Raw genomic sequence first — 13,320 nt, forward strand, 5'->3', positions numbered from 1 at the left:
AGAGGGGGGGGGGGGGAGGGAGGGAGCCCACGCGCAGACAGAACCCCTGTGGGTTTGTTGCGGCGGGAGAGCACTTGCGGCCGACCAACCCTTACCTGGTCCCCGCAGGCTCCACACCACGTCCTCGTGCCTGGAATCCGTCCTGGCGTCACCGGAGGATGGTGTGCCGCACGCAGGCTCGACCCCCGTGGGTCCGCTGCGGCAGCTCCACGGCACCTCAGCCGACCGCAGCAGGACCCATGCCGCTGCCAGAGCCGGCCAGCTTGGCGCCGGTTTTGAATCTTCGGCCCAACAGGACCATCCTGGATCTCTGGAGGGTCCCTGTTCAAGGACAGGAAACCAACTGATGCGGGGAGAGGTACCGCCCCTTTTTATCCTGGAGGTTTCCTGTCCTTGAAGGGCGGATCCCCTCTCTCTCGTGGTGCTGTCATGGGTGCTGGAAAAAAATGCAGTATAAAACACATATTTAGGGATTAGCATGATACGGAGAAGTGTATGGTAAAGTATAATAAAGCTAATTACCAAAGTGGTTAGGATGTAAGGATAGAAATTTAGAAAATACAATTTGGGTGCTGACTACCCTTATACCTGGACACGATGAAGAGGAGCAGTCATTCACCATAACTCTCTGGATACGGTGTCTTGAGCCACTTTTCATTCCAATTATAAACTATATTTCTAAGCTTTCAGAGTCTAAGAACACAATTTACACACAGAATTGTGTTTTTCATTCCACTATAGACCTCATATTCAATGAAAAAGTCATTTCTTACCTATTTTCTAGACATAAATTCCTTAAATTTCTGGACGTATAAACGAGATTGAGGCAGTAATATTTTCATAAGATATCAGTAAACTTTTTTATTGCTTGGAATATTGTTATGCAACATGGCTTTGAAATTAAATACATGGAAATGTTGTAAGTATGCCAGGTCTATAGGAACACTGGCATGAAACACTTGAGCTGGACGGCAATAAAGAAAAAAAGAAAAAAAAAACAAAAACACACAAACTGGTAAAATTTGCCTTAAAAATATGGAAAGGAACCACGGATGTCCAGTGACACACACAAAGGCGGTGCAAACAATCGGTAAGTGGTTGTCTGCGCAAAGCTGCTTAAAATATTGCCACTAGACACTCAGGGTTCTGACCAAGAGAAGTCTTTCATATGAAGTCACTTGTGCCAGCAATAGCCTCCCCGTAACCGGCCCCTGCGGAGCGGCATAATGCACATTCACACCATTGCAGGTATTTGGGTAGCTGGCAATCATGGTAAACTGCGGATCTTCAATCAGTTGTCCATGTTTCCCAAGTTCTGCCTTAAAATGCAGCGAGTCTTCTGTATAGGTAATGCCGTTCCCGATTATGTCCGTGTAGCATGGTAGTGGGTGCTGGAAGCTGCTGTACCCTGCATGTTATTCCCAGAGTTTATAACTTTGTGTTGCATTTGTACCACTTGTGCCGGAGAAGCACGATATGAGTGGCGAGAGGAAGTCAGTAGGTGTCCCATTCAAAAGAAAGATATTTTTTACTAATAACCTTGTGCTGAGGTTTTGGCATATAGAGTTCGGCAGGGGTATAGGTAATGACACGGTTATCCTGTCAAGAGTGTCAGCATTTGTGTTTCATGGCAAGCTGCGGAGAAAAGGGAAAAGTTGTAATAACCACAATGAAAACTCGCGTTGCACAAAGCATTTATATTAGAACATGTCGTAAAAAATAACATACAGCATATAAAAAAGTGCTAGCGTCACTTTATTTACTAAATTAATAGTAGACATGAAAATAAGAAACTTTGTAATATATCCAATCAGACAAATCTGCTTCTTTCTCCCCCTGGACTGATCTTTCATTCTCAATTCACGGGTAAAATAGAAGGTTGGTCGTCCGATATATCATCTGTTATTCATCCGTTTTTTTTAAGTGCCGTACATGCCCAGAACACGAGGTGCTCAGTGGACACTTCTACTGAAATCAGATCCACTAGAAATAGACAATAAATGGATGGAAAACGAAAACTTAAGTATGCATCCATTTTTGGCCAGATGTAGTTTTTTAATACATGGTGAAAACTGGACATGTGAACAGAGCCGAAGGCATACCACAGTCTGTATCAATGTGTAACGGCAAGCCACCCAGTAAGCAGGACCCCGAGGTACCTCGAAACCCTTTAACCCCTATACAGGGATCTGGAATTACTGCAGGGTCCAGGGGTTCACTGCCTATGGTAGGTTGCAGTCCAGAGATGGGGATAGTCAACAGGCCGAGGTCAAACAGAGATATCAGGCGAGGTACGAAACAACAAGCAGGAGGAATGTCCGGAAAAAAGGCCAAGGTCAAACCGAGATGTCAGGCGAGGTACAAAACAGCAAGCAGGAGAAATGTCAATAAACAAAGCAGAGTTCATATGAGACAAAAAGCAAGGTGCACAGTACCAGGAAGGATGTGGCTCAAAGCAACACAAGATTATCTCTGGCAAGGAACCAGGGACACTGAAGAAAATAAAAAGGGTGTTGTTCCTTCCCATAGGCTGAAGTAGGAGCTGATACTAGCTGGACGGCACACACCCCTACAGTCAGTCAGCAGTACTGCAAGTTCTAGCCGGACCAAGCCTGGTGAGTGTGCGGCGACTCCGCCCACCAGAGCCACTGGAACCGACTTCTTCCCCATCATCAAAAAAATAGAACGGAGGGCACTCATCAATTGAAGGCAGAAATCTTGTGTTTATTATTTACATAGAGCAGGCATAAAAGGACGGAGGGGAGAGGGACCGACCACCCACGGACGACAGCTGTTTCGCACTGGCAACCGGCGCTTTAACAAGTTCCAAGAGGGACTTATTAAAGCACCGGTTGCCGGTGCGAAACAGCTGTCGTCCGTGGGTGTTCAGTCCCTCTCCCCTCCATCCTTTTATGCCTGCTCTATGTAAATAATAAACACAAGATATCTGCCTTCAATTGGTGAGTGCCTTCAGTTCTATTTTTTTGATGTACCGCTTCCCAGTTTTCCTGTGAGGTGCACCCCTTGTGGTAGTTCCACACTAGCGAACATTGTTACCGTCTATTGAGACAGGTGATACTTTGCAGTAAATGCCGGCTGGAAGCTGTGCCCGGTTTTTCCTTCTCCGTCTATTTGACTTCTTCCCCATCACCAGCACAGCCTGCAGTGTGAGCAAAGCAGCGCCTTGTGACCAGGGGCAGACGTCACCGGAGCAGGCCCTGGTGGAGACATGACAGTAGAGTGGCGCCTGGTGACCGGGGCAGACATCACCGGAGCAGGCCCTGGAGACGTGACACAAAGTGTCCACTCTGCTTTTAGTATCTTACACAGATACTGGTAAAAACAGAGGTGTGATCATGGAAACTCTCCCCAAAGCAGATGAAATGACTGCAGATCATTGTCAGATAAGACCTGAGTGACACCTCTTCACTTCCAGACAATTGCTTCCAAGCAGAGCAAATTCTGACCCTGCCATATCAGGGTAACAACTTCACCATCTCTTAGCTTTCTTATCTTACACCAGGTTTTGTATCTACGTTTTAGCTTTGCTTGCCTGGGTCTACATGAAATCTACTTGAACATTTGCCTTTAGATCAGTGACCCTCAGCTCATGGAGTCCTAACGATGACTCTGGACATTGACCCTGTACTGTCAGAAGAACTTGGAAGTGTTTCTAAGTCTAGTCTGGTAGACTCCTTCCACCTCATCAGGTCTCTAACGTAAGACTTCACTTGCTTAAAGCAGCCGACTGGCCTGTACATTATATACGACTGCAGCCTCAGTTTTTGCTTTGTGCTCGGCCTTGTTCTGACTTTGATGTTTAGTTCATAAAATACTGTAATAGGAGCGGGTGCTTTACTTCAGCAGAGTCAGAATTATGTTCACCTTGTGAGCGGTGTCTGCAAATTGTTGTGCGCTGTTCATCATTTCCGCTGTCGATTCTTCGGCACGGCCGAGGCGCTCTCCGCGCTCATTGAGGGCTTGGCTGGCTTTCTGTACAGCACTGGTCACACTGTCAGCAGCCGAGTGAAGTATACTGTTGCCTACAGGGAATAAAATGTTTAGTCAAGAAATAAAATGTAAAACTTTATAAAAGAGATAAAAAGCAACAACAATTACAGGATATTTTTCCAGGATAGTTACATTGTGGATTGGCAGACGTGTGACCATTCAGAACCCCTCTAATATCGGATTCCCAGCAACATTTATGGTATATCTAAATCTGTCATGTGAAGCACGTCAACCATAAAAAAATGACTGCCTTGGGCTATAAGGCTCCTGATGAATGGACTTGTGTTTTTAGGCAATATTCATAGATCAGTGTATCAAAGTCCAAGCACAGACTGGCTGCAGATCTCTGGACCCAAAATGGACAGCCTCATCTGGGCCACAGGCATCTGGGGCCCGCGGGCCAGAGGCGTCTGGGGCCCGCGGGCCAGAGGCGTCTGGGGCCCGCGGGCCAGAGGAGTCTGGGGCCCGTGGGCCAGAGGAGTCTGGGGCCCGCGGGCCAGAGGAGTCTGGGGCCGGCGGGCAGGCAGAGCCATTTGGCAGCAGCTTAAAGCTACAGGTTTAACTGTTTGTCTAATGTGTATAGAGATGACAGATGACTGATGGATGGGTAAGCGGTAGATCACTCGTGTCCTATTTTCGACTGTGGATTGCATTGTTGTCCCGACATAAGCCCATGGCCGACGTTTTAGGAGACAGTTTTCTCATAAAGAGCACAAGAATGCTCAACTGAGTACTCCTGGACAGGGGAACGTTGCCTGAGATGGCTGTCCACAGAACAATTGGCTGAAGCATTGTTTGACTGGCAGCCATCTAATGTGTAGGGTGGGCATTACGCTCATTTTATGACACATGCACAGCCGAGCTGAATGTGCAAATAGGTGGACGTGTTTGGACAGATCTAGGTTGAACAATTGTTTGGCCAACAGCTACAGTATCTGATGTGTGTGGCCACCTTGTGCTCTTGCTTGTAATATCCATCTCGCAATCTACAGTTTCGCTATGGCTAGTTTTATACACACTTTCTAGGTGTTGGAAAAGGGGACGTAATATGACTTGGGTAGCAAAAAGTAAAAAATAAAATTAAAAAAACTTAATGTTACCTATCAGTAATTTCTATGTTGCAGAAAAAGTACCCAATCCATAATTGGTTGTGTGTCATCTATTTTTCTATCAATTAATGTTCTTTGTACTGTCAGGTCCCATTATATGCATTATAACCTACAAACAGGGTGATGTGTGGCCTAGAAACCCCTTCCTACCCGTGTTGTAATATTGTGTAAAATTAATTTATAAAAAAAAACAAATGTTTTATAACTTACATGTTCCCTATGTAAATAAGCAGAGGGTCTAGTCGCATCACCCCGTGGGCGTTTGCATGCTTTCCACAGTATCACGCCCTTGTGGGCGTGATACCATGGATTTACATGAGCGATGTCACCGTCAGCTCCCGTGCGTGTGCGCTTGTCATTCGTGTAGCCTTTTTATCCGGGTGTTTGCTTGTCAGTTTCACAAGGGCACTGCGCATGATCAGAAGACTCCTGTGCTTCTGACCATGCGCAGAGCGCGTCTAAAGCCGGCAAGTAAACACCTGGATAACAGGGCTGTACGAATGACAAGTGCACAAGCGCGGGATTTCCAGGAGCTGACGGTGACGTCGCTCATGTAAATCCATGGTATCATGCCCACAGGGGCATGATACCACGGAAAGCATGCAAACGCCCACGGGGTGAAGCGTCGCCCAGGGCACTAGACCCTTTGATCATTTACATAGGGAACACGTACGGTAAGTTCTAAAATATATTTTTATAAATTCAGATTACACAATATTACAACACAGGGATGGGGAGGAAGGATTTTCTAGGCCACACATGCTCATGATTGTAGGTGAGAACCCATATGGGACCTGGCAGGTTCCCTTTAATCTGTAACATTGCTCACATTTTAGCCACCGGAAAGGAGAATTATGCCCAACTAATATCCCACACAGACAGCAAAAATGAATGTCCATCTCTCCCGACTCCCCATGTACATGCACGCTCACACAGTAGATAGTTGGCCGCCATTAACAATTTTTCTTTCACGTAATATGTACATACTTATCCAGTTAAGAAACCAGCAAAAGAAGAGTCTCCATAGTCACCTGAGAAGAGTCTGGACTGACAGTTGATGAACTCAGGCTTTCTATCGGAGAGATATCTCTGACATGTATGATGCAAGATTTGGAAGAAAGTAAACTTTTCTGAACCAGAACTCGCCACCCACTGATCAGAGGCGTTGTCAAACTGAAGATCAAATTCTGGAGACTCCTATATACAAGAGAAGAGATTAAACAATTAGTATATATGTGAGTGCAAACAATTGCACAGCCATGTCATAGCCTTCTCTGCAGCAACACTGTATAATGCCTCATTGCCTTAGCCACACTAAAGGTACCGTCACATTAAGCGACGCTCCAGCGATCCCACCAGCGATCTGACCTGGCAGGGATCGCTGGAGCGTCGCTACATGGTCGCTGGTGAGCTGTCAAACAGGCAGATTTCCACAGCGATCAGAGATCTGCCACCAGCGACCTGTGTAACGACGCTGTGTTTGGTAACCATGGTACACATCGGGTTACTAAGCAAAGCGCTTTGCTTATAGTTACTCGATGTGTACCTTGGCTACGTGTGCAGAGAGCAGGGAGCCGGCTTCTAGAAGCTGTGGACGCTGGTAACCAAGGTAAATATCAGGTAACCTGATGTGTACCTTGGTTACCAGCATCCGCAGAAGCCGGCTCCCTACTCCCTGCACATTCAGATCGTTGTTCTCCCGCTGTGAAGCACACATCGCTGTGTTTGACAGCGAGAGAGCAACGACCAAAAAATGGTCCAGGACATTCAGCAACGACCGGCGATCTCACAGCAGGGGCCAGGTTGTTGCTGGATGTCACACACAGCAACATCGCTAGCAACATCGCTGTTACATCACAAAAAACGTGACTCAGCAGCGATGTTGCTTAGTGAGACGTGGCCTTAAGACTAATACCCTATAGAGTGGTAATAGGGTAGCTGATTACTCCTATATGGACCTACTGTTGCCTGTGTGCATTTGATTTCATATGGAGACATGCAGGCTTTTTCCTGATGGACTAAGGCCAACAGCATTCAGTCTATGCAAGTAGTCTTCAGTATGCTTTACATTCCCATAAACCACCATTCACTGGGGGAGGCCAAAAGTGTGTTCCATCCCCCTACGTCTTGCAGTTACGCATCTGCAGGAAGTGCTTCCTACATAGAGGGACACTGAAAAAAAATCGTATACCACGTGGTAGAACTAAAAGGTCTGTGGAGCCTCTGTTAGGAGTCTCAACACGGAAAAATAGCCAGATATCTCTCCGGGAAGGACCTAGCCAAGGAGTGGCTCTTTTTAGGAGACCACCATATTAAGTGGCCCTTTCAGTCAATATCCAACTCTTGACGAGTTTAAAGATATGACAAGGGAAATACCAAGGCCAGGTATCCATCCACAGACAGCTGTTTCGGGGTTTTGCCCCTCATCAGTGTGGAGTAGGATTCTGGCCAGGTGGGAGCAATGCCTAGTAGACCAACAAGACAAAAGAATCACTGATCTCAGGGAGACCAGCCTGAGAACACACTGCCGGCAGCCAGTGAAGGCGCTCAACACAGTGAAATCCTAGGTGCATTGCCCCCTGGGAAGTATGCAAATCAAAAGGGTCCGTGGAGCCTCTGTTAGGAGTCTCGACATGGAAAGATAGCCATATATCCCTCTGGGAAGGACCTAGCCAAGGAGTGGCTCTTTATATGTCTATTTTTCTGTACCGAGACTCCTAACAGAGGCTCCACTGACCCTTTTGATTTGCATACTTCCCAGGGGGCAATGCACCTAGGATTTCACTGTGTTGAGCACCTTTGCTGGCTGCCGGCAGGGTTTCTCTGGTTGCTCTCCACGAGATCAGTGATTGTTTTGTCTATGTGGTAGAACTAGGCAATTCTGCAAAAAAACACAATCTAAATTTTTTTCAACTTTAGGACAATTTTTTAATTTAAAAGGGAGTCTGTCACCCGATACCCTTCTAACTAATCACACAGCCTTGTAGGAGATGGAGTTTTAAATATGTTCCTCTGTTGCCACTAAAACAACTAATGAAATATGCAAATGAGGGTGATTAGTGCACTCATTACATGGTTAAAAGCCTCAGTGCACCAATATTCAGATTATAATAATAGTAATAATAATAATATTTATTCATTTATATAGCGCCATTAATTCCAGAGCGCTTTACATACATCAGCAACACTGTCCCCATTGGGACTCACAATCTAAGGTCCCTATAAGGGATGGGCGAACTATGTTCACGTTCGGGAGACTCGCCCGAACGTTTTGTAAAGCTCTAGTTCGGGTTCTAAGATAACGCAAACTTGCGCCCGAACACCGAACTTGGACTTTACAGTTATGGAATGGGACAGGGGGCTGTAACAAAAATAAAATGCAGTTAATAATAAACATTGTCATTATACAGTCCCTGACAGAAGTTCTGTCACTTATCCATGTTATGTAAATAAAAGCTTATAACCTGACTTTAAATTCATCCATTAGTTTTATAAATTACTCTTTTGAAAGCTGAAACCCTCCCAAATTTGGTTTATGTTATGAAAATAAAGTTGCTGCAAAGCTGAAATATTGATCATTTAATGAACACAGAAAGGTCAGATTTTGGCAAGACAAAAGTTTTGTCGCCCACAGAAAGTAATGTGAAATTCAAACAAACAACTTCTAATACAAAGATATGTTGCATAGCATTGGTGAATGAAGTTGTGGTGCTATTAGAGCCATATTTAATATTTTGTGTGACTTCATGAGCTTGAAGGACTGCATCCATGCGGTTCAACAATGATTCATACATTTTATTGATGAAATCATCAGGAATAGCAAAGAATGCAGTCTTACATGCCTCCCAGAGTTCATCTAGATTCTTTGGTTTTGTCTTCCAAGCTTCGTCTTTCATCCTACCCCAATCATGCTCAATGATGTTCATGTCTGGTGACTGGGCTGGCCAGTCCTTGAGCACCTTGATCTTCTTTGCTAGGAGGAACTTTGTTGTAGAGATGGATGTATGAGATGGCGCTCCATCCTGCTGCAGAATTTGACCCCTTTTATGATTGAGAATGTAAGAGGTAGCTAATACGTCTTGATATTTTAGGCTATTGATATTGCCTTCCACCATGCAAATGTTTCGCATACCCCTATACTGAATGTAACCCCAGACCATGAGCTTTCCACCACCAAACTTAACGGTTTTCTGGATCTATACGGGCTCCAGAAGGTCTCCTGCAGTATTTGCGGCGACTGTGGTGTAATTCAACTGAATATTCATCAGAGAAATCCACCTTCTGCCACTTTTCCAGTGTCCATTTGTTTAGCAGGCTGTGGGACTTGACAAATGCCACACGTTTTTTTAATTGCCTTTTGTTTAGTGCTGGCCTCTGAGCACTGATTTGACCATGGAGGCCATTTCGAGACAGAATCCTACAAACGGTTCTAGTTGACACAGGAACTTGGAGGTGACCAGGCCTGTTGGAGCTCTGCTGCTGCTGTGGAAGAGGGGCTGGCTTTGGATTTTCTAACCAACAAACGTTCCTCCTGAGCAGTTGTCTTGTGGGATCTGCCGGACCTGGGCTTGTCAAAAACATCTCCAGTCTCTTCAAATCTTTTTTTTAATTCTTTGTACTTGACGCTGAGACATTAAAGGTGCCAGCCACCTCTGCAGTGGATCGGTTCTTCAGCCTCTTGATAATCAAGGCTTTGGTCGCAGGGTGGATTTTTGCCATGTTGTCAGAGGTCAAGTTGCAGTTCAACTGAAGGTGTGGGGTGCTGGGTTTCTTTTTATACACACCCACTAAGTAACCGATCATTTAGTCAGCACAGGTGAGGATGTAAACTAGGATTGGGTGCATTATATGACAAGGCGACAAAACTTTTGTGTTGCCAAAATCTGACCTTTCTGTGTTCATTAAATGATCAATATTTCAGCTTTGCAGCAACTTTATTTTCATAACCTAAACCAAATTTGAGAGGGTTTCAGCTTTCAAAAGAGTAATTTATGAAACCAATGGATGAATTTAAAGTCAGATTATAAGCTTTTATTTACATAACATGGATACGCGACAGAACTTCTGTCAGGGACTGTACTTACAGGTCACGCAACGCGTCCTGCAGACTGTCTCCCGTCTGCTTTTGCTTTCGGGTCCGATCATTGCTGTGCCCTCCCGGTAACCAGCACTGATATAAGGACCTTCCGCGACATCATAGCCATGTGACCAGTCAGGTGTGACTATTGTATTACCTCGTTGGTTACAGACTGGTCACATGGCTATGACGTCATGGAAGGTCCTGTTGTGTCAGTGCACGCTACACTGTGGCACAGCTGACCGGGCTCAGCTATGCACTCAGGTGAAGTCTCTGACTGCTCTCAGCGGAGTCTGTGTGAGCAGACATGTATTTGTCTCCTCCACAGATGTAGCAGAGCTGAAGATGTTCGCCCGCCTTTGTACTACGTCAGAGGGGTTTATTTTGGGTAATAAAGATGAAGTCCTAAATGTCTTCTGTTTTATTTCTAATAAAATATTTTTTTCTCTGTGTTGTTGTTTACTGTTAAAATAACAGACAATCACAGACGCTGTCACAGATTGGGCGTCTGTGATTGGTTGTTGGAGTAACCTGAAACCAGCCCATACATTCTAGCATCTATACAAATATAGTAGGGTAAAAATAAATAAGTAAAAAAATGATGCAGCTCTCCACGGAATTTTTGATTCTCAGCACAGATAAAGTGGACGGCTACGGGCTGCCACCCCCATCTGCCTGGCTTTACCTTAGCTTGCAATCAAAATACAGGGAAGCTTATTCATTTTTTTTTTCAATTACGGTATTTAAAAAATAATAATAATAAAAAAAAAGTGTGGGCTCCCACTGTATTTTGATCGTCAGTCAGGTAAAACCAGGCATCTGGGGCTGGGATTCTCAGCATGGTAAGGCCCAAGCGTTTTGGGCCCCCATGCTAAAAACTACAGCTGCCCCTGGAAATGGCGCATTTTTTCTTAGCGCCATTTCCAGGCACTGTACCTGGCTTGTCCAGCAGCCCTGGTGGCTCACTGAGTAATAAAGGGGTTAATACCAGCTTTGTATTCTCAGCTGGTACTAAGCCTGAAATTCATGGTGTCATGCCAAATTAAACATGGCCCCATGAATTTCTAGTTAACAGTATATAAAAAAAAATAATTCTTTTATTAGAAATAAAAACAAAAAAAATTAGAGACTCCATCCTTATTATAAAAAAAAAATCCTTATTCTGACTAAGTCCACAGGAGGAGCATTGTCAGCTCTGCTTCATCATACTGTACAGACAGCATATACAGAGGGAACTATACAGAGGGAAACTATACTATACTATACAGAGGGAAAAGCAGAGAGAGCAATGTCAACTCTGCTTCATCACTCTGCACAGGCAAGCATCTATACAGAGTGAGAAGCAGGGAGAGCATTGTCAGCGCTGCTTCATCACTCTGTACAGACAACGTCTGTACAAAGTGAGAAGCAGGCTGACACGGAGGCCGGAGTCCCACTTATGTATGACTCGTGCAGTCTTGCATCAGCATCACCCAGCATGGACTCTCATTCTCTGGACACGAGTGCTTCAGCTGCATGGAAATACAAGCAGCCGACTGCTCCTGTCGGCAGACTGTGCGGCTGTACCGGGTGATGCGATGTGAGACTTGCACAGTGACAGTCAAAGTTCAATCGAGTCCATGAACCATTGGCTTGGGTGAACCCTAAGGACATTGCGAACACGGCCGAATGACTAGCAGTGCAGTGCATACTCCCGGAAGTTAACAGGATCTGCCATGACGTCATAGCCATCTGACCAGTTTAACCCAATGTCTGTACAACATTCACGCAAGACTGGTCTCATGGCTATGACGTCATCATGGCAGGTCCTGTAAGTCAGTGCTGGTTACCAGGAGGGCACAGCAATGATCGGACGCGGAAGCAGAAGCGGCCAGGAGACAGTCTGCAGGACGCGTCGTTGGACCTGGAAGTATAATTTTTTTTTACCAATGTGCTCATTTTTTTTTACAGGCCCTGGACTGAACTGTGACAAGAAGCTCGTGTTTGGGATCGTGTACACGAACACCATGTACACTAGTCCCTATCTGTATGTCTTTGGATTGTGGAAGGAAACCGGGGTACCCGGAGGAAACCCACACAAACATGGGGAGAACATACAAACTTATTGCAGATATTGTCCTTGGTGGGATTTGAACCCAGGACCCCAGCGCTGCAAGACTGCAGTGCTAACCACTGAGCCACCGTGCCGCCCTTATTAATGCCATTCCTATGTTGACAGTACTGGCTTGCCCAGAACAATTACTGTGTGATGATAAAACCTGTTGTTATACAATTGTTTGGGTGAGAGAGCACCCAAACCACGCTCTTCTCGCTTCTGACATTGCTCACCTCCTTTGCTCTCTCTTGCAGATGACATTGCTACATAGGTATACCCAAGCAATGTCTTCAGCATGGATGGAGTGATTAGTGTGCTCTCTCCCACACAAGTGGTAGCAGAGAAGAGCAATGTAAGAAGCGAGGAGAGAGAGATTTGTGTGCTCTCCCACACTAAAGTGGTAGCAGAGAAGAGCAATGTAAGAAGCGAGGAGAGAGAGATTTGTGTGCTCTCCCACACTAAAGTGGTAGCAGAGGAGATGAGCAATGTAAGAAGCGAGGAGAGAGAGATTTGTGTGCTCTCTCCCACATTGAAGTGGTAGCAGAGGAGATGAGCAATGTAAGAAGTGAGGAGAGAGTGATTGTTTTCTCGCTATTGCATTGAACTAATTGCAGAGAAGGCAAACAATGTCAGAAGCGAGGAGAGAGCGATTTGTGTCCTCTCTACTGCACTGAAGCAATAGAAGTGAAGACAAGCAATGTCAGAAGGAAGGAAAGAGCGACTTGTGTTCTCTATCCTGCACTGAAGTGGTAACAGAGGAGATGAGCAATGGAAGAAGCGAGGAACGAGTGATTAGTGGTAATTCTTACATAGGGACAGTGATCACATAACGGAGGTTTATCTTGAGAAAGTGCAGGCTCTGGGAAAAGCAGTGCTCTCAACCAACATAGAAGTAGTGGCCAGAATATAAATAAGTGTGCACCAAGGTATTTAGCCATGCCAACGGTACACGGAGCAACCTCATTTGCATACTACAATCAAATTTGTTATTTTAGCACTATGTATGAAAAGATTTTAAAAAAAATATA

At 45.2% G+C, this 13,320-nt stretch overlaps 1 protein-coding gene across 3 annotated transcripts in view; it reads right to left on the minus strand.

Annotated features, from left to right (window-relative positions):
- Positions 1-833: 833 nt before the first annotated feature.
- Positions 834-13,320, minus strand: part of STXBP6 (syntaxin binding protein 6) — a 109,019-nt gene continuing 96,532 nt past the window's right edge. For all 3 annotated transcript variants that reach the window (XM_075331165.1, XM_075331167.1, XM_075331166.1), the window contains exons 4-6: positions 6,152-6,317; positions 3,886-4,043; positions 834-1,635 (exon numbers count right to left, since the gene is read on the minus strand). In XM_075331165.1, the coding sequence (XP_075187280.1) occupies positions 1,612-1,635; positions 3,886-4,043; positions 6,152-6,317 (348 nt within the window). In that variant the 3' untranslated portion in view covers positions 834-1,611. The remainder of the gene's footprint in view (positions 1,636-3,885; positions 4,044-6,151; positions 6,318-13,320) is intronic.

This window comes from Anomaloglossus baeobatrachus, chromosome 12 (genome assembly GCF_048569485.1).
Source record: "Anomaloglossus baeobatrachus isolate aAnoBae1 chromosome 12, aAnoBae1.hap1, whole genome shotgun sequence".
Classification (NCBI taxonomy): Eukaryota; Metazoa; Chordata; class Amphibia; order Anura; family Aromobatidae; genus Anomaloglossus; species Anomaloglossus baeobatrachus.